General features: G+C 38.2%; 1 protein-coding gene across 1 annotated transcript in view; it reads right to left on the reverse strand.

The window, feature by feature from the left end:
- The window catches only part of MAN2A1 (mannosidase alpha class 2A member 1), a 171,177-nt gene that overhangs the window by 86,660 nt on the left and 65,182 nt on the right, over nucleotides 1-19,335 (reverse strand). The window contains exons 6-8 of the mRNA XM_045808255.2: nucleotides 12,547-12,720; nucleotides 9,596-9,782; nucleotides 4,949-5,126 (exon numbers count right to left, since the gene is read on the reverse strand). Coding sequence (XP_045664211.1) covers nucleotides 4,949-5,126; nucleotides 9,596-9,782; nucleotides 12,547-12,720 — 539 coding nt within the window. The remainder of the gene's footprint in view (nucleotides 1-4,948; nucleotides 5,127-9,595; nucleotides 9,783-12,546; nucleotides 12,721-19,335) is intronic.

A 19,335-nucleotide genomic window follows, 5' to 3' on the forward strand; every position in this document is an offset into this window, starting at 1 on the left:
GACTGAGCTGCACGTTCGGCTCTGCACTCAGCGCGCAGTTGGCTTGAGAGTCTCTCTTTCCTCTCCCTCTGCCCCTCCCCCCGCTCGCACTTCCCCCCCAAAATAAATAAATAAAATCTTTAAAAAAATGAATATACTGCTACATGCAACAACACAGATGAATCTTGCAAATATAACTTGGAGCAAGGAAAGCCAGACACAAAGTAACACATACTGAAGATTCCCCTCTTATATCATTTCCAAAGAAACGACACTAATCATGATGACAGAAGGGAAAATAAGGTTACTTTTGTGAGATTTGGCAATGCTCTGAAGGACTCTTTTGGGATGCCAAAAATGTTCTGTCTTAAACTGGACAGCAGTTACATGAGGTTTTTTAACTCAAAAAATTCTCTGTACATTTAACGGTTTGTGCACATCTCCTATGTAAGTGATACTTCAATTATTAAAGTTACTTTAAAAATTGCCCTACCGGGCAAAGAAGGAAATAGGAGACCAACGAGAATGAAAACACAATGGTCCAAAAACTATGGGATACTGCAAAGGCAGTCCTAAGGGGGAAATACATAGCCATCCAAGCCTCACTCAAAAGAATAGAAAAATCTAAAATGCAGTTTTTATATTCTCACCTCAAGAAGCTGGAACAGCAACAGAGGGACAGGCCTAATCCACTCACGAGGAAGCAGTTGACCAAAATTAGAGCTGAAATCAATCAAGCAGAAACCAGAAGTACAGTAGAGCAGATCAACAGGACTAGAAGCTGGTTCTTTGAGAGAATCAATAAAATTGACAGACCACTGGCAACACTTATCCAAAAGAAAAGAGAAAGGACCCAGATTATTAAAATTATGAATGAAAAGGGAGAGGTCACGACGAACACCATTGAAATTGGAAGGATTATTAGAAATTTTTATCAACAGCTATATGCCAATAAACTAAGCAATCTGGAAGAGATGGAATCCTTCCTGGAAACCTATAAACTACCAAGATTGAAAAAGGAAGAAATTGATTTCTTAAACAGGCCAATTAATTATGAAGAAATTGAGTCAGTGATAAACAACCTTCCAAATAACAAAACTCCAGGCCCGGACGGTTTTCCTGGGGAATTCTACCAAACATTCAAAGAAGAAATAATACTTATTCTCCTAAAGCTATTTCAAAAAATAGAAACAGAAGGAAAGCTACCAAACTCATTCTATGAGGCCAATATTACCTTGATCCCCAAACCAGGCAAAGACCCCCTCAAAAGGAGAATTACAGACCGATCTCCCTAATGAATATGGATGCCAAAATCCTCAACAAGATACTTGCTAATAGAATCCAACAGTACATTAAAAGGATTATCCGTCACGATCAAGTGGGATTCATACCTGGGATGCAAGCGTGGTTCAATATTCGCAAATCAATCAGCGTGATACATCATATCAACAAGAAAAGACTCAGGAACCATATAATCCTCTCAATCGATGCCAAAAAAGCATTTGACAAAATACAGAATCCTTTCCTGATTAAAACCCTTCAGAGTGTAGGAATAGAAGGTACATTTCTCAATCTCATAAAAGCCATCTACGAAAAGCCTACTGCAAATATTATTCTCAATGGGGAAAAGCTGGAAGCCTTTCCCTTAAGATCAGGAACTCGACAAGGATGCCCACTCTCGCCACTATTATTCAACATAGCACTAGAAGTCCTTGCAACAGCAATCAGACGACAAAAAGGGATCAAAGGTATTCAAATCGGCAAAGAAGAAGTCAAAATGTCTCTCTTCGCAGATGACATGATACTCTATATGGAAAACCCAAAAGAAGCCACTCCCAAACTATTAGAAGTTATAGAGCAATTCAGTAACGTGGCGGGATACAAAATCAATGCTCAGAAATCAGTTGCATTTCTATACACGAATAACGAGACCGAAGAAAGAGAAATTAGGGAATCCATCCCATTTACAATAGCACCAAAAAGCATACGTTACCTTGGAATTAACTTAACCAGAGACGTAAAGGACCTATAGTCTAGAAACTATAAATCACTCTTGAAAGACATTGAGGAAGACATAAAAAGATGGAAAGATATTCCATGCTCATGGATCGGAAGAATTAACATAGTTAAAATGTCCATGCTACCCAGAGTAATCTACACTTTCAGTGCTATCCCGATCAAAATACCGAGGACATTTTTCAAAGAACTGGAACAAATAGTCCTTAAATTTGTATGGAAACAGAAAAGGCCCCGAATCTCCAAGGAACTGTTGAAAAGGAAAAACAAAGCTGGGGGCATCACAATGCCGGATTTCGGGCTGTACTACAAAGCTGTGATCACAAAGACAGCGTGGTACTGGCACAAAAACAGACACATAGACCAATGGAACAGAATAGAGAGCCCAGAAATGGACCCTCGGCTCTTTGGGCAACTAATATTTGATAAAGCAGGAAAAAACATCCGGTGGGAAAAAGACAGTCTCTTCAATAAATGGTGCTGGGAAAATTGGACAGCTACATGCAAAAGAATGAAACTTGACCACTCTCCCACACCATACACAAAAATAAACTCCAAATGGATGAAAGACCTCGATGTGAGACAAGAATCCATCAAAATTCTAGAGGAGAACATAGGCAGCAACCTCTACGACATCAGCCAAAGCAACCTTTTTCATGACACATCCCCAAAGGCAAGAGAAACAAAAGATAAAATGAATTTATGGGACTTCATCAAGATTAAAAGTTTCTGCACAGCCAAGGAAACAGTCAGAAAAACTAAGAGGCAGCCCACGGAATGGGAGAAGATATTTGCAAATGACACTACAGATAAAGGACTGGTATCCAAGATCTACAAAGAACTTCTCAAACTCAATACACGAGAAACAAATAAACAAATCAAAAAATGGGCAGAAGATATGAACAGACACTTTTCCAATGAAGACATACAAATGGCTAACAGACACATGAAAAAATGTTCAAAATCATTAGCCATCAGGGAAATTCAAATCAAAACCACACTGAGATACCACCTTACGCTAGTTAGAATGGCAAAAATAGACAAGGCAAGAAACAACAATTGTTGGAGAGGATGTGGAGAAAGGGGATCCCTCCTACATTGTTGGTGGGAATGCAAGTTGGTACAGCCACTCTGGAAAACAGTGTGGAGGTCCCTTAAAAAGTTAAAAATTGAGCTACCCTATGATCCAGCCATTGCACTACTGGGTATTTACCCCAAAAATACAGACGTAGTGAAGAGAAGGGCCACATGCACCCCAATGTTCATAGCAGCAATGTTCACAATACCTAAATCGTGGAAGGAGCCGAGACGCCCTTCAACAGATGACTGGATTAAGAAGTTGTGGTCCATATATACAATGGCGTATTACTCAGCTATCAGAAAGAATGAGTTCTCAACATTTGCTACAACATGGACGGCACTGGAGGAGATAATGCTAAGTGAAATAAGTCAAGCAGAGAAAGACAACTATCATATGATTTCTCTCATCTACGGAATATAAGAACTAGGATGATCGGTAGGGGAAGAAAGGGATAAAGAAAGGGGGGGTAATCAGAAGGGGGAATGAAACATGAGAGACTATGGACTATGAGAAACAAACTGAGGGCCTCACAGGGGAGGGGGGTGGGGGAATGGGATAGACCGGTGATGGGTAGTAAGGAGGGCACGTATTGCATGGTGCACTGGGTGTTATACACAACTAATCAATCATCGAGCCTTACATCGGAAACCGGGGATGTACTGTACGGTGACTAACATAATATAATAAAAAATCATTAAAAAAAATGAAATAAAATAAACACAGACCTGATGCGCTGAGTTCATAATCTGGTAGAAATTCAGTTGTTTAAGTATCCTGAATACACTTGGCATTCTATTTAAGTTTATTTATCTATTTGATAGTATTTACATTTACTTAATAAACTTGAATTCTCCCTACATAAAATGTGGCCTATTATCAGCTTTCTAATTTCCTAAACAGTAACATTGCTTCCTTTCCATAGTATTTCCACAGATATTCTACTGTCTCATAGGTTAGCATGTGAAAATAATAAACACGTTGGGTAATTTTCTCACAAAGGGTCTAATATGACTCTTCTTTGAATCCTGACTCAAGAAACATCTGCCAAAAAAAAAAAAAAAATGCCTGTATGTGATCAGGAAAATTTGAATCTACCCAGATATATGATGATACTGAATTATTGTTAATTTTTTAGATGTAATAATGGCATTATGACTGCACTTTTAAACAGAGCCCTTATCGTTTAGATACATACTGAAATGGTTACAGAACCACATAACTACTATTTCCTCCAAAGTAATCCTGGGAGAGGGTGAGAGAGGACACTGAGGACTGTCCTTGAGTTGATCAATGTGGTAGCTGAGCTGTGGATATGGAGAGGCGGGGGTCAGGGGAAGGGTACTTAAGTTGTTCTCAAAACTTTAGGGTATGTTAGAAATTTTCTAAAAGGGGGGTAAAAAAGAGGAAGAACTACACGCAAATGATTAATTTTGGAAGTTTTCTCAACTAAGAAAAATGTTAATGTATTCTCTGGACACAAGACATTCATTGCAAAATTCATGACATGTTCATCTGCATCTGCCAGTCACACGACTGAATCACAAGGGTGCAACCGTCAGAGAGAAACAAACTTTCGATGCTGGTACAAAAACAGGACATCACTGAAAAATGAAAATCACAACTTAGTAGGTGCATGTTTACAGCTATCTAAAAGTAACGTCTCTTTAATGGGAGGAAAGGGACAGCTTCAGAAATGCAACTATAGTACTAGATATTTTTCCTCTTTAAGAACTATACTCTTCCAAAAGGACTACACATTCTAGGAAATATTGGGATGTGGGACAAAGGAACTAAGGCCCCGTATTGTAGCCTCATTTAATAATGAAGGCTCAACTTCAAATACAGTATCATAATTAAATATTTTCAAATTACCTTGACATTATACTCAGGATGAGAATTCATATAATCAAAAAGCAGCTGGTAATTCTTAAACTGATGATCCCATTCTGTGCGTTCACAGTAGCGAAAATCATCTCCTAGTGGGGCCAGGACAACTGTAGTACGGAAGAGCTTTGACTTCTTTCGGTACTGATCTAAAAGCATCTCAGCCCTACAAAAGAAAAAGAGAAAATAATAATAGTATTAAGAAAAGGACAAGGGGGATCTCATTAAAAAGTGTATTATGTTAAAAGAAATTGTTGTATAGTTTACCTGTATTCTAGGTTAGTATGATTTATAAGGCAGATTTTTTAAAAACTACTATAGTGGGGCGCCTGGGTGGCACAGCGGTTAAGCGCCTGCCTTCGGCTCAGGGCGTGATCCCGGCGTTCTGGGATCGAGCCCCACATCAGGCTCCTCTGCTATGAGCCTGCTTCTTCCTCTCCCACTCCCCCTGCTTGTGTTCCCTCTCTCTCTGGCTGTCTCTATCTCTGTCAAATAAATAAATAAAATCTTTAAAAAAATAAAAAAAATAAATAAAAATAAAAAACTACTATAGTAATTTTCATCATCCATTTACAACATTCATAAATTCTGGGGCGCCTGGGTGGCATAGTTGGTTGAGCATCCAGACTCTTGGTTTCAGCTCCAGTCATGGTCTCAGGGTCATGAGATCAAGCCCTGCATTGGGTCCTGTGCTCAACGCAGTCTGCTTGGGACTCTCACTCCCTCTCCCTCTGCCTCTCCCTCTGCTCTCTCTCTCTCAAATGGATAACTATATCTTAAAAAAGTATATTCATAAATTCTTACAAGAGAGAAAAATCCAGTTTTCCAGCGGATTATCCTTAGAGAAATAAAGTCACAAACCAACTTTGACATATAGTTACTGGGAACATCAACGGCCTCCTGAAGCCCCGCCACAGACACTGGATCCCAGACTGCCCGTGTTTTAAAACAACTGAGTCCAACAAGACAAAAAGGATTTCTCATCTATATAAACTTTGAAGTTGTCTTTGACTTAAGATCCCTTTCTCTAATTTGATCTAAACTTGCCTGATTAAACATAAAAAAAGTAATAGTTTGAATGAAACCAATTATAGAACCTGATTTTCTCTTCAAAAGGAATAAAAACAACTCACTTAACACCTGCCGTCAATAAATTGGATATCTGTCAGTGTCCTTCTCAGTACTGATCAACGGATAAAGCTTTGGAGTTGAATTAGCTTTTTTGGTTTCTACTTCCCTCAGATCTAACCCGCGACTCCAAAGGTCAGCTAAATACTAAATGTGCTGATGTGCTTTTATATTTCATATTCTAATATTCTGCAGAAAACCTCTGGGGTTGAACTGCTGAATGCTGAACTGGGGCACCATTTGAGGACGTCTAGGAATACAAACTATTTTAAGAGGAATGGCTTACAAAAATGAAATTAAATAAGCAGATGAACTCAGAGTAATTCTCTATGTTTGCAATGCCAAGCTTAAGAAATTAGTGATAAATGACTAATGTGCTTTTTACCCAGTATTCCAATTTTCATTTCAAGGATTATTGAGAAGTAAGTTCCAATTCACAATATAAAACTTACGAAAGAAACTCAAAGAACATAATAATGGAAAGAAGTATTTTATAGAATTAAAAACATTTAACTAAACTTAGAATCTCACGTGATCTTTTTATACCGATAGTCTCTGAAATCGCCTTGCTAATATTAAATTATTAGCAAAATTAAATAACTTGGCGAGCAAAATATAACCATAATATTTTTACAAAACATAGTTTTCTGAGATTAGCATTCAGTAGAGTACTTAATTTTTACTAATAATTTACTAATATTCCACACTTACCAAAATAATCTTAGATTACTTATAATTTAAAAACACTCATTTAATGAGATTAATAAGAGAAAAATGAAAAAGAGAAAAAAACCAAACCTATAAATCACAGATAGAAGATATACTGTGACTGAGCACCCAATCAGATCCCCTAGGCAACCAGCACAGCAGAGGATAAACGCTCCTTTAAATGAACGCCAAGGTTTACTACCAGATACTCCATATCTTGTGTGTATATACGTAAGACACGTAAGAGGAAAGAAATCACAGACATTCAACGTGACTTTTCCATTCGGCACCCGTCCTAACCCCCGAGCTCCTGCTCAGAAGGTGTCAACACCGGGAAAGCCAAGAGGCCAATCTATCCGACCTGGTAGAGAGCGGATATTTACTAATATACGGAACACGAATGCCAAATCAACTGACCAACAGCACATCTGAAGAAGGGCAGCAGCCACTTGCTGTTCACTTCTACCAGGTTAGAAATGTCAACTTCACTAGAACCAAGAAAAAACAATTCCCTAGAACATCCTGTATCATGCCACATGTAATGTATGAGAACAAAAACGCAACTTGATAAAGAATGGTAATTCTTTATTTGCAAAGTAGAGGAACGTACAGAACTAAACAGTACCAATTTTATCACCTGTACGTTATGGTTAAATCTCATTTTCTTTAGGGTATTAAAAATCAGGTGCCACCAAGCTGGAACGCCTGCGTTTGATCTTCATTCATCACAAAGTAAAAAGGAAGGTGATATCTGGATGTGAAGTCACCAGTAGAATTAAGATTTCAAGACTTATAAGAAGTTTTTAAAAAATCTAAGTAAGTTTTAAATAGATTCTTTTATCTCTATGTCCCCAGGTCCCTGGAAACCACTTGCAGAATCACTGGAACGGACTGAGCACAAGATATATTCCTGGGGGGCAATCTTTGAAGTGTCGATGGGACACAGCAAAAGGATTACACAAAATAGCTTTTTTCCCAATAATGCACTTTATACAGGTACTCTCAGCACCACCAAGAAAGAAAAAGAGGGGCCTCACAAGGTCTTTGGTGCACTGGGAGTCCCCAGATGAAGCATTTGGCTACCTTCAAAGAAATTCCCTATCTCTGACCCCCTGCTCTACAGAACATCTTACGCTGCCTAACTGGGTTCTTCTCCTCTGCCTAACCTAACCCCAGAAAGCACACTATTCACTCCTCCTCACTGATCTTCACTGTGCAGGAACCAATAAAATGAAACCAGGTTGATCCCTAATCTTGGATAGTTTTTCAAAACAACTATAAAAGTCAGATTTGCTAGAAAGGATCTATGGCTTCAAGAAGGCTGCCATGTTAAAATACTTTTGCATGTGCCACAGTGAGAGGCTCACAATGGAATATTTTATGGCCACAAGGACTGACAAGGCAGAGAGGCTCAATCTCACCTTCTCCACACATTGTTTTTAAGGAGCAATTTTTAAAATAAATAGACTTGATAGTGCACAGTGCAAAGATCTTACTTTAAAAGGCTTTATCACTGTGCTTTGCAACCACCTGGGGGGTGACTATGCTGGCACACTATTCTCATTTTGTTGGGCTGGAGATTTTTCGAACGCTCCTTGGGTGATTTGGGCAGCCGTGCTTGATAACTGCTGACCTGCCTCACCCTTGCCCATTTTAACCCTCCTGTGGAAGGCAGGAGGCCTAGCTTCTTCTTAGCAAGTCACATGAGTGTGGAGTTCCCTGAAACCATCAAACTTACAAATGGCAAAAAAAAAGTGCACATAATTATTGTTACACAATTAATGTACACAATAATACAATGAGTTTAAAAGTATGCCTACATTCGTGTTACCATCATGTTATTGAAAAATTTTTATGGATAACATGTACAAGAACCTAGGCAGTGCAGGTTTTCGGAAACCAGAAATTTTAAAGTCTTAAAAATAGAGTTAATGAATGTTGTAGTTTACAAAATTTATGGCTGTCATCCTAGTTTAACTGTTTATAGTTCCCCATCTCATTCTCAAAAATCTCCTCATGTGGATAATAAATAACACAATCTATCTAAAAAAATAAAAGCCTGTATCATTTTTCTGCCAGAGGTGAGTGGGTTTATATTGCAATACAATGTTTTATTTAAAGGCATTATACACCAGTAATTTTTAAGTGAAGAAATTAAACTTTAAAAGCATGCAAATGAGAAGTATAGGTAACTTAGTATAATGAGATGCTTCCATCATGAGCATAATTTTCTTCTTAAAAATGATTCATTCCTTTTTTATTTAAGTAAATATCCTTAAGTATAAATATTCCTAATTAAAAATTGTCTGTAAGTCAAAAAAATCAGAAAGATCGAAAAAGTGTATTCATCAGAGCTGGGCAGCATCCACTATTATTGAAATTGTTATTAAAAGAACAGATAATTATACTCTTTATGTGTGCCATTTCAGTAAACGTATTTTTGCAGTTGGGTTGCTTTTCTTACCAATGTATACAATAGAGACCAGAAGTTTTATTATCAACGAAAGTATGTGAGATCAACCAAACGCAGCAGAAGGCTTTCATAATGAGGGCAAAGGAGAGGGTAATAACAGAGTGTTATAGGTTCTCCAAATATAGTGATCAACTGTAGTTCATTTTTCATTAAGTTATAACACATAAAAGGCACAGTCGAAGCTCTGACATTTTTAAGTTGCTTTAGATCTGGCTGAATAATTACCCTGAGCATGGATAATGCTGGCTACTGAACCCTTCAGCAAAGAGCAGCTGAGCTGGGGCTTTGTCCGAGATGCCGCCTTAACAAAATGCGTATTTTCATACCTCTTTTGGACATTTCCAAGATGTATTGTTTCTGGGGGGACTCCCCAGGGACAACCGAATCTGCCTCCGGGAAGCCGTTTAAAATCAAACTGGCAGCATATTTTAGGATCAGGTCCGCACGTATGAGGGATGTCATAGCTGTAGAAGGGCATCATGTGGCAAAAAATATCTGTGCCAGATTCCAGATCTAAAATAAAGAGCCAACAGACAAACCCAGATTTACAAACTGTGTTTTCCCCAAACTGTTCAAGATGGCAGTACTTTCTACATATGTAATGCAAGCTCCACCCTAAATCCACAACCCACTTAACTACTCATACACAGACTCCAGCGGCATTTAACGACCACCAGCCTCAAGGAAGAGACTCACATCTCGGTCTCTCTCTACCTCTTCCATCTAAACTGAGCAGAGACCCATCACGAACCAGTGTCTGCTGGCCTGGAAAGATACAAACCCAACAGAAGCCAAGTTATCACTGGCTCACCCAAAATTATGGGCTGTGTCCATCCCCGGCTGCCAGCTCCTTGCCATATCTGTCCCCACATCAGTAACGGGACACACTGAGGAAGACCATGACACTAGATGCAGAAGAAGGGAGGGAAGAAGAGAGAATGAGAATAAAGGAGGAAAGGAAGAAGGCAGGGAGGCTTGTGAGAATGCTGGGCAAATTCCTATCTATTTCTTGCTGTGAGGAGAAGAAAGGGCCACCGGAAGAGTTCACAGAGTCTCCCCAATGTTCACCAGTAAAGAGCCACTGGCACTTTTCACCAAGAAAGCAGCACAGGACAAGTGAAAGTACTTCTCAAACCACCCCCCCCAAACAAAACAAAAAAACAACAAAAAACCCCACAACAAACAAAAAACAAAGCAAACAAAAAATATACAGAAAGCGAGCACTGGTTCCTGATGCAGAACTGTTTTTCATGAAATCCTCAACGCCAGCAAGTGTTGTTATCACTGCCCTTGAAAGGTCAGAAGCCTACCACCCAGTGATGGAGGACTTAACCAAGGGTTAAAAATGGTTACCTTTGTAGGCTCCTGCCCGTAAATACCTCTCCCCCTTTATTCAGGTGTGGATTTCTACTTTTCAGCACTGGGCTATGTACTGCTTTTATGACAAAGACAGACACAACAACAACAAAGAAAACAAAAAAGCCACACACACGTTTTAAAAAATGAAAATAACGGCTTCATTAAGAACCAGAACACACAAAGAAGCTCAAATGAGTTCCAAAACATAATTTTGAAGCAACATGTTCAAATCTATCTGGTAAGTGCTAAAATATTCCAGTTCTATCTCATACTCCATTTAGTTAAAGTAATTACCAGCTCTTTTCCAAATTTTAAAGCTATTATAATTTGTATATTTCTGTGCTGTGGGTTGCTTCCCTGAATCACAGTCGAGTGTGACATCATGGATGCTGGTCACTAATGTTTGCTATCTACACAGAGGCCCTGGGTGGCAACTTTTCTTCCCTTCTCTTGTAGATCAAAGACACACTAAATAGCCCCACTCCTTTGCTTCCCGCTGTACTATTTAGCAGCTCATTTACACATTTAGCTCATCTGCTGCCGCTGGTCTTGTCTTTTACCAAATTAAGATGGTAATTTCCTGATAGGCAGGGAAATTCTCTATATTTCTTCTAAGCATGGTATTAAGTACATAAAAGTACTTAGTAATTTCTTGCTGATTGATATTTATGGGCAATCTGAATGTAGGCAATAGTGTAAGTAGGGCCTCTTCAAATTAACAATCCTTTTTTTGTTTTAATTAATATGTTCCTTTACATTTGATCAAAGTATACAGGATATAACCCCCTACAAGATCTTGTTTCCTTTACAGGTTTTATTTTCCAGAATAAAAAATTATATAGTTAATTTCTTTCCTTATTGAAAAAACAGTAGTATGTATAAGGAAGTTACTGTCTAGATTTGCAAATGATTTTTTGAAAACACTGAAGGGGGGATCTAACTTACAAAGGAAAGCAAGTATGATGCAGTGCAGTAACTTCTGAATATTGTTTTAGCAACAAAATCCTTTTTGCAGATGAAATCTTACTGAGAACCCAGTACTGGGACAGCAGTGAATGCCAGCGGCTTAAAAGCCCGGGTTTCTTTAGTACAAAGCTGGATTCAGATCTCGCCTCTGTACCTACTACCTGTATGACTTTTGGCAAATGGCTTCACAGCTCCAAGCATCAATTTCTTCACCATTAAAAGGGAAAATAAGAGAACCAAAGTTAAAGGATAAAGACTAGTGAGAGAGCAGATATAAAGCTTACAATACAATGCATGGCCCATAATAAGAACTCAATAAAGAACAAGAAGTAATACGGTATTCTGAATTAAATGGGGGTTGGGAAAGGCAAAAACCTCTCAAGAAGCCTAAATCTTGTCTCCTCCCCACCCCCAAGCAAAGAGCTGGAGAAGTATGACCTTGGAACACCTGTGCGCCCACAGAATACAGCGTGAAAACAAGCAGTACAGGTAATAGGAGGGCTGTTCCAGGAGGATAGGATTAAGGTTTTAAAAGGCAATTCTCAGTAGATACAAAGACAGAAAGACAGAAGGAGGAAATACGGGCTGAACATGAAATAAATGAGTGGATAGAAGTTCTACCACATGTTCAACTTTGTGATAAAACACGCCCTTTTCAAAACAGAAGCAAGTGAAAGCATTATTTGCAAAAGACTAATTCCTTACATTTATTTACTTCCTTTAGGCATAAAAAAGAATCCACAATGTTCTATAGATAAATATCCTCACCACTGCTTAAGAGAATCTGAACACAAATACACCAGGAAAAAAATTGTAAGACTGTGTATCTTGAAGCAACGTAATTTTCAAGACTGACACTCTGAATAAAACCCGTAACTACAGGAGTTCATAACCCTTATGAAATAACATCTAGGTCAAGTGAGATCTTCCACTTTCATCAAACCCTACATACCCCAATTCTGTCTCCAATAAAATTCCAGCGTTTTATGCAATGCAAAATGTTTTTTAACTGCATAATGAACTCTCTGAATAAGCATGTGAGAAAATCCAGCACGTTTGAGGAGATAAGCCATTGTTGGTGAATGTCCAAAAGGATCAATGGCCCAACCAGACCGAGGTTTCACTCCTGTTGATAAAGAAAACAAGTGTTATTTTTTTAAATTGATAATGAACTGAAAAGCAGTCACAACCCATTCAGAGTGATCAGAGTTTTATGGTATTCTGGGTTTGAGGACAAAGCATCTCCCCAGCATTACCCTTTAGCACACACTCCCAGCAGGGCTCCCAGACGGAGGATGCTGCCGCTGCCATGTCCTCCCAGGCAGCGAAACGGCGATGGAGGTTCGTCAACTGGAGCTGAAGTAAAGACTCTGCCATCTTACACGTACTAGAAAGCTACTGCCACTTAATGGAGCTAGAGAAACAAATAGGACCAAGCCCCCTGCCTTCTAAGACCTCACAGTCTTGTTTTTCTTTGAGTTGGATAACCCAGCAACTGCTGCTATGTAATAAAGAAAAGTAAGCTAACTTATTTCAACCTGTACTCCTCAATCCCAATGTTAAGGAATTTTCAGGCTGCCTTTCATACCTCACAACAGCTCCAAAGCATCTTTTTATACAGTAGCAGAACTGGCCAAAATAACTGTACCATACTTCATTAAATCTTAATGAAATATAATTATAATATAAGAAAATGCTGGTACTTTCTCTCTACCCAGAAAGGATTAATGGAATTTTTCACCGCTGACTCACAGCAATTATAAGAGCCATCGAATAAAGATATAGCTCAATTTCACACAAGGTACAATGTAAAAAATAAACATAATAAATGTAAAGATCGGAATTAATGAAAGAAGACTAGTCATCCAGCATTATACAAATCTGACCTTTTATTTATTCAGGATACTCAAAAGCAAACTTGTACATACAACCTCTACAAATCTACATAAGTAGTATTATATGTGCATTTTTTTTCAAACACCTGTTTAGCATTTCCATATACCTAGACTATGAGAGGTTCTAGGATTATAAAAATGAGTTTATCTTGATCCTGACTGCACAGGATATCATGCAAATAGGTGTAACACAGAGTAACAGAAAAGAGAGGGGAGGGAAGAACTCTGTGGAACAATCCTGAAGATGAACACAGAGCTGGGAAGCCAGCAAAGGAGACTAAGGAGAGAAAGTCACAACTCTCACAGGACCAAGAATATGTGCCAAAACTCAAAGACCTGACCACATATTTTTGCATTTCACATATGTAATTCACTTCTAAAAACTGTAAAGAAATCTCTTTTTTAAAAGATTTTATTTATTTATTTATTTATTTATTTGAGAGAGAGAGAGAGACAGGGAGTAAGAGATCACGAGCAGGGGAGGGGTAGAGGGAGAAGGAGACGCCCCACTGAGCAGGGAGCCTGATGTGGAACTCGAACAGGACCCTGAGCCGAAGGCAGCCACTTATCTGACTGAGCCACCCAGGCGCCCAAGAAATCTTGAACTCAATTTAGTATTTTTGGTTTTTTGTGGTGGTATGGTTTAACAATTCTGGAACTACTTTTTATGTATTCCAATTTTGAGCAAATTAAGACAAGGGAGCCAGGTTTTACACTGTTAAGGAACTACAAAATATGTAAATGTGGGAGAGCAGAATGTACTTTAAGACACCGACTTGAAATAGGCCTGGAACATATCCTTAGAGCGTAAGTAAAGAAACGGTCAAAGAATCATGGGAACATATTAAAATAACTCAAGAGACAGCCTGTAGGGGCTTCCATTATCCAAATCTGTGAGGGACAGGGAATCAAAATAAACAATGATAGTACTGGATTATAACCGACTGAATAAAATAAGAAGCCATGAGATCCATGAGCTCCACATAAAAAGAAAATAAAAAAGAAAGAAATAGGAAATAAAGGAAATAAAAAGGAAAGGTATTCCTTTCAGTAGAATGCCAACTAATAATTATAGAAGGAATGACAGAATTAGAAAACCATCAATGGATCCTAAAACTACAACATGCAAGTTTGATGAGGAATAGGATATTTACCTAATCTCAATGTGTCTCCCACAAATAAGTTATTAATTAAAGAAGAAAAATGCAACAGGATAGCAAAGAAACTTAACAGACACGAATTAAGCAACTGACCAAGGCTGGTATCACCAGCATTAGAACAGGGGGACATCAGGACAGGGGGACAACAGGATGCACTGAGGACAACAGAACATTACTACAGTGATATTTGAGCAAAAGAAGTAGACTGGTTTAGGTTAGGTTACGAAGGAAGGGAGGGAGGGAGGAAGGAGAAATAACCTGAAGCTAATCATGAGGAAACAGACACACTCAAAAAGACTTTCTACCACAAAGGTCTGCATTCTTCAAAAATATCAAGGTCAAGAAATTAAAAAGGCTGAGGAGCTAGCTGTTCCAAATTAAAGGAGATTGAAGAGATGTGATAACTAAATGCAACACATGACCATGGCTGGACACTAGACTTCGAGGAAAAAAAGCACCTTTCATTAAAAAAAAAAAAAATGCTATTGAGACAATTTGAATATAGCCTATGAATTAGATTATAGTATTGTACCGCGGCTAACATTCTGGATTTGATAACTTTCTTTTGGTTATGTAAGAAAACATCCTTATTTCTTAGAAAATACACAATGAAGAACTGTAAGATAAAGGAAAAAGATGCCTCCAACTTACTCGCAAATGGTTCAGAAAACCATGCATATGAATCTAAGTACAGGACATATGAAAGAGCCCTTCCCAGCTGTCACGCTACTTTTTATAAGTCTGAAATTATACCAAAATTAAGTTATAAAATAATAAAGGATTGCAATGTCCCAAATAACAAGGGCAGAATTAGCTCATAAGCGAGAGTAAAAATCACCATCAAATTCTACAGTGATGTCAGATTTTAGCAGGATGTTTTCTGTATCAAACTCACTAGATCCAAGGAGCAGCAGCCGAGCTGCAGGGGACTGAAGCATCCCTGGGAGGTGACGATACAGAAAAAGAAGAACCTAAACCATATTTTTTAAAATTTTGACAGGAAAGGAGGTGAGAGCTAGGCATAGACCTAGAAAGGACCCCAGTATCCGATACGCTAGGGTTTCCTTGGCATGGAAAGTATTGTTTTAAAAGGTATAAGGGGCAAATTTGGGTAAAAATACAGCATAAAAATTGCCAATGTTTTATAAAGGGTACGTTTGCCAATAAAACCAGGAAAGATGGTCATGAAACAGATTCTGTGCCATCAAGCAAGAATATCAAAATATATAAAAGTAAAAACTGGTAGGGAAAATGACAAGAAATGGTCATTAAAAAGAATAAATACACCACTCAATTTTTGACAAGTCTAATAGACTTAAAAATTAGAAATGAGTAATATGAATAATTAGTCAAACTGGATTATTCCAAGTACATTTAATATTAAAAGCATAAGAGAAGTCAGGGAACAGTTAAAAACAGATATTTTGGGCAAAAGACAATATTAGTAACTCAAACTTCAAAAAATTTATGATATTGTGGGCAAAAGACAATCATAATAACTCAAATTTCAGAAAGTTTATAATGATTGTATTTGTATAATAGAGGTCACAAAAGCAGAAATTAACAAAAAAACCAAAACAATTTAAAAAGCATACCATGACCTAATATAAAGTATCCAAAACATGTTCTAAATTGCTTAGGAAACAAAACAACCCAAATTTACAAAAAGCAGCCAAAGCTACAAAAAGATATTTCATATTCTCAAATGTGTTCATTATCTAAATGTAGGAGCTAAAACCATAAAATTCCTAGGTAAAAACCACAGAGTAAATCCTTGTGACCTTAGGTGAGACAATGGTTTCTTAGCTGTGACATCAAAAACACAGGTGACAAAGAAAAAACTAAACTGGACTTCATCAAAATCAAAACTTCTGTACATCAGGGGACACCTTCATGAAACTGAAAAACCACCCACAGAATGTAAAAAAGTATTTGCAAATCCTTGTCTGACAAGAAACTTGCATCAAGAATATATAAAGAACTCTTACAAGTCAACAAAAAGACGAACAACTCAACTGTAAAAATAGGCAAATAATTTGCACAGACATTTCTCCAAAGAAGATATGCAAAGAGCCAAAACACACATGAAAAAATGCTTACAATCATTAGTCTTTAGGGAAATGCAAATCAAAGCCATAATGAGGGACCATTTCACACACACTGGCACGGTGAAAATAAGAAAGACAATAACAAATGCTGTTGTACATGCAGAGGAATTAGAACTCTCATACATTGCCGGGGGAATGCAGAATAGTTCAGCCATTCTGGAAAACAATTAGGCAGCTTCTCGAGATGCTAAACACAGAGCTACCGTATGACCCAGCAATTTCGCTCCTAGGTATAAACTCAGATGAAATGAAAATTATGTCCCTACAAAAACTTACATAAGTGTGGGGAAGGGGGATGAGGTAATGGGTGATGGGCATTAAGGAGGGCACATGATGTAATGAGCACTGGGTGTTGTATGCAACTGATGAATCACTGACTTCTACCTCTGAAACTAACGATACACTGTATGTTAATTAAATTGAATTTAAATTTTGATACACTGTATGTTAATTAAATTGAATTTAAATTTTAAAAAAATTTCGTTGGGTTAAAAAAAAAAAGAAACTTACAGAAGTGTGTGTTGCAACATTAATCACAGTAGCCAAAAAGGGGAACACTCTAAATCTCTAAATGTCCATCAACTGAAAAAAGGAGAAATAAATGTGGTCTTTCCAAACAAAATAATATTATTCAGCTATAAAAAGGCATGAAGCACTGATACATGCTACAACATGAATGAACCTGAAAACATCATGCCAGGTAAAAGAAGCTAGTTACAAAGGCCATACTGTATGATTCTGTGTATGGGAAATGTCCAGAATAGTCAAATCCATCCATACAAAAAGAGGATGAGAGGGCGCCTGACTGGCTCAGTCAGTTAAATGTCCAGCTGTTGATTTCGGCTCAGGTCATGATCTCAGGGTCCTGAGATGGAGCCTCATGTCGGGCTCTGTGCTCAGTGGGGAGTCTTGCTTGGATTCCCTCTCTCTCTCTGCCCTTCCTGCCCCCTCCCCACACTCTCCTTGTCTCTAAAATAAATGAATACATCTTAAAAAAAAAAGTAGATCGGTGGTGGCATGCGCCTGGGACAGGGAAGGGTGGAGTCAGAGAGGAGTGTGACTATTTATTAATGGGTAAGAAATTTCTTTTGGGAATGTTGAAAATGTTCTAAAAATAGATGGTGGTAATGGTTGCACAACTCTGCGAATATAGTAAAAACTACTGAACTGTATACTTTAAGTGGGTAACTTTTACGATATGGGAGACAATACAATTGTAAGAAGAAAATTAATGCTGAGCAAAAGCTGTCAGATCCGAAAGAGTCAGTCCATATATATGAAGTTCTGAAATAGGCAAAAATAATCTACAGTGATAGAAATCAGAGAGCAGGTGGCTGCAGGAGAGTTGAGGAGGATGAGGGAACTTTCTGGGGTGACGAATAAGTGGCTTAATTGGATATACATATTTGCCGAAACTTCAACTCTATAGGACCAAGAATATGTGCCAAAACTCAAAGACCTGACCACATATTTTTGCGTTTCACATATGTAATTCACCTCTAAAAACTGTAAAGAAATCTCTTTTTTAAAAGATTTTATTTATTTATTTATTTGAGAGAGAGAGAGAGACAGAGAGGGAGAGATCGCGAGCAGGGGGAGGGGTAGAGGGAGAAGCAGACGCCCCACTGAGCAGGGAGCCTGATGTGGAACTCGAACACAGGGCCCTGAACCGAAGGCAGCCACTTATCCGACTGAGCCACCCAGGCACCCATATAACCTATATGTCAATAAAAGCTAAGCGTAAAGAAGAAAATTCCCCAAACTGAGGTTTATAAAGGAAATATTCTTGGTTTAGAACATAATTTAGTATTTAAGAAAAGTGGCACTGTGTAGGAGGTCCCTAAGCCTCCCACCCCCTTTAAGTGATCTGTTAAGAAAATGTACAGGACTCGGCATACAGTCATGCTCACAGCTATGACTGATTACAGTGAAAGGATACAATGCAAAATCCATGAAGGGAAAAGGCACAGGGGGCACAGTGTCCACGGGAAACCAAGCACAAGCTTCTAAGAGTCCTTTGCCTACAGAATCGCACAGGATGGGCTCAATCCCTCCATGTTGTGACAACAATCGAAACAACTGTGACAAGAGTGAAATGCTGTCAACCAAGGAAGCTCTCGACTCAGTGTTCAGGCTGTCTGTTAGGGGCTGGTCATGGAGGCACCCTCAGCCCAGCAGTACATATTAAGATCCTGGACTTCCGGAAGGAAAAGAACTCAAAACACAGAGTAGCATCCGCGATGAGCATAAATTACATTGTTTTTATACAGTTTAAACACAGAGAACCAATTCCATAGTATCTGTATGGTAACTATACGTGTTTTTTATTGAATTTATTTCTTGGCATTTCTGTTTTTTTCCTATTTAAAATTTTTTTCTGTGTTAGAGATTAACTCCTGCCACCCTCATTCATTCTTTCTTTATACTTTGGAATAATTCAAACTTAAAAGAAAAGGTATAAGAATAATATGAAGAACTGCCATACATTCCTCCAACCGGATTTACCAATTATTAACATATTCGCTTTATGTTTTTCTTTTGCCCTATCACTGGTGTGACTGTTGTTATTATTAGAATA

The sequence above is a fragment of the Ursus americanus genome, chromosome 5 (assembly GCF_024610735.1).
Source record: "Ursus americanus isolate L20-20 chromosome 5, mUrsAme1.1.p, whole genome shotgun sequence".
In the NCBI taxonomy this organism is placed as follows: domain Eukaryota; kingdom Metazoa; phylum Chordata; class Mammalia; order Carnivora; family Ursidae; genus Ursus; species Ursus americanus.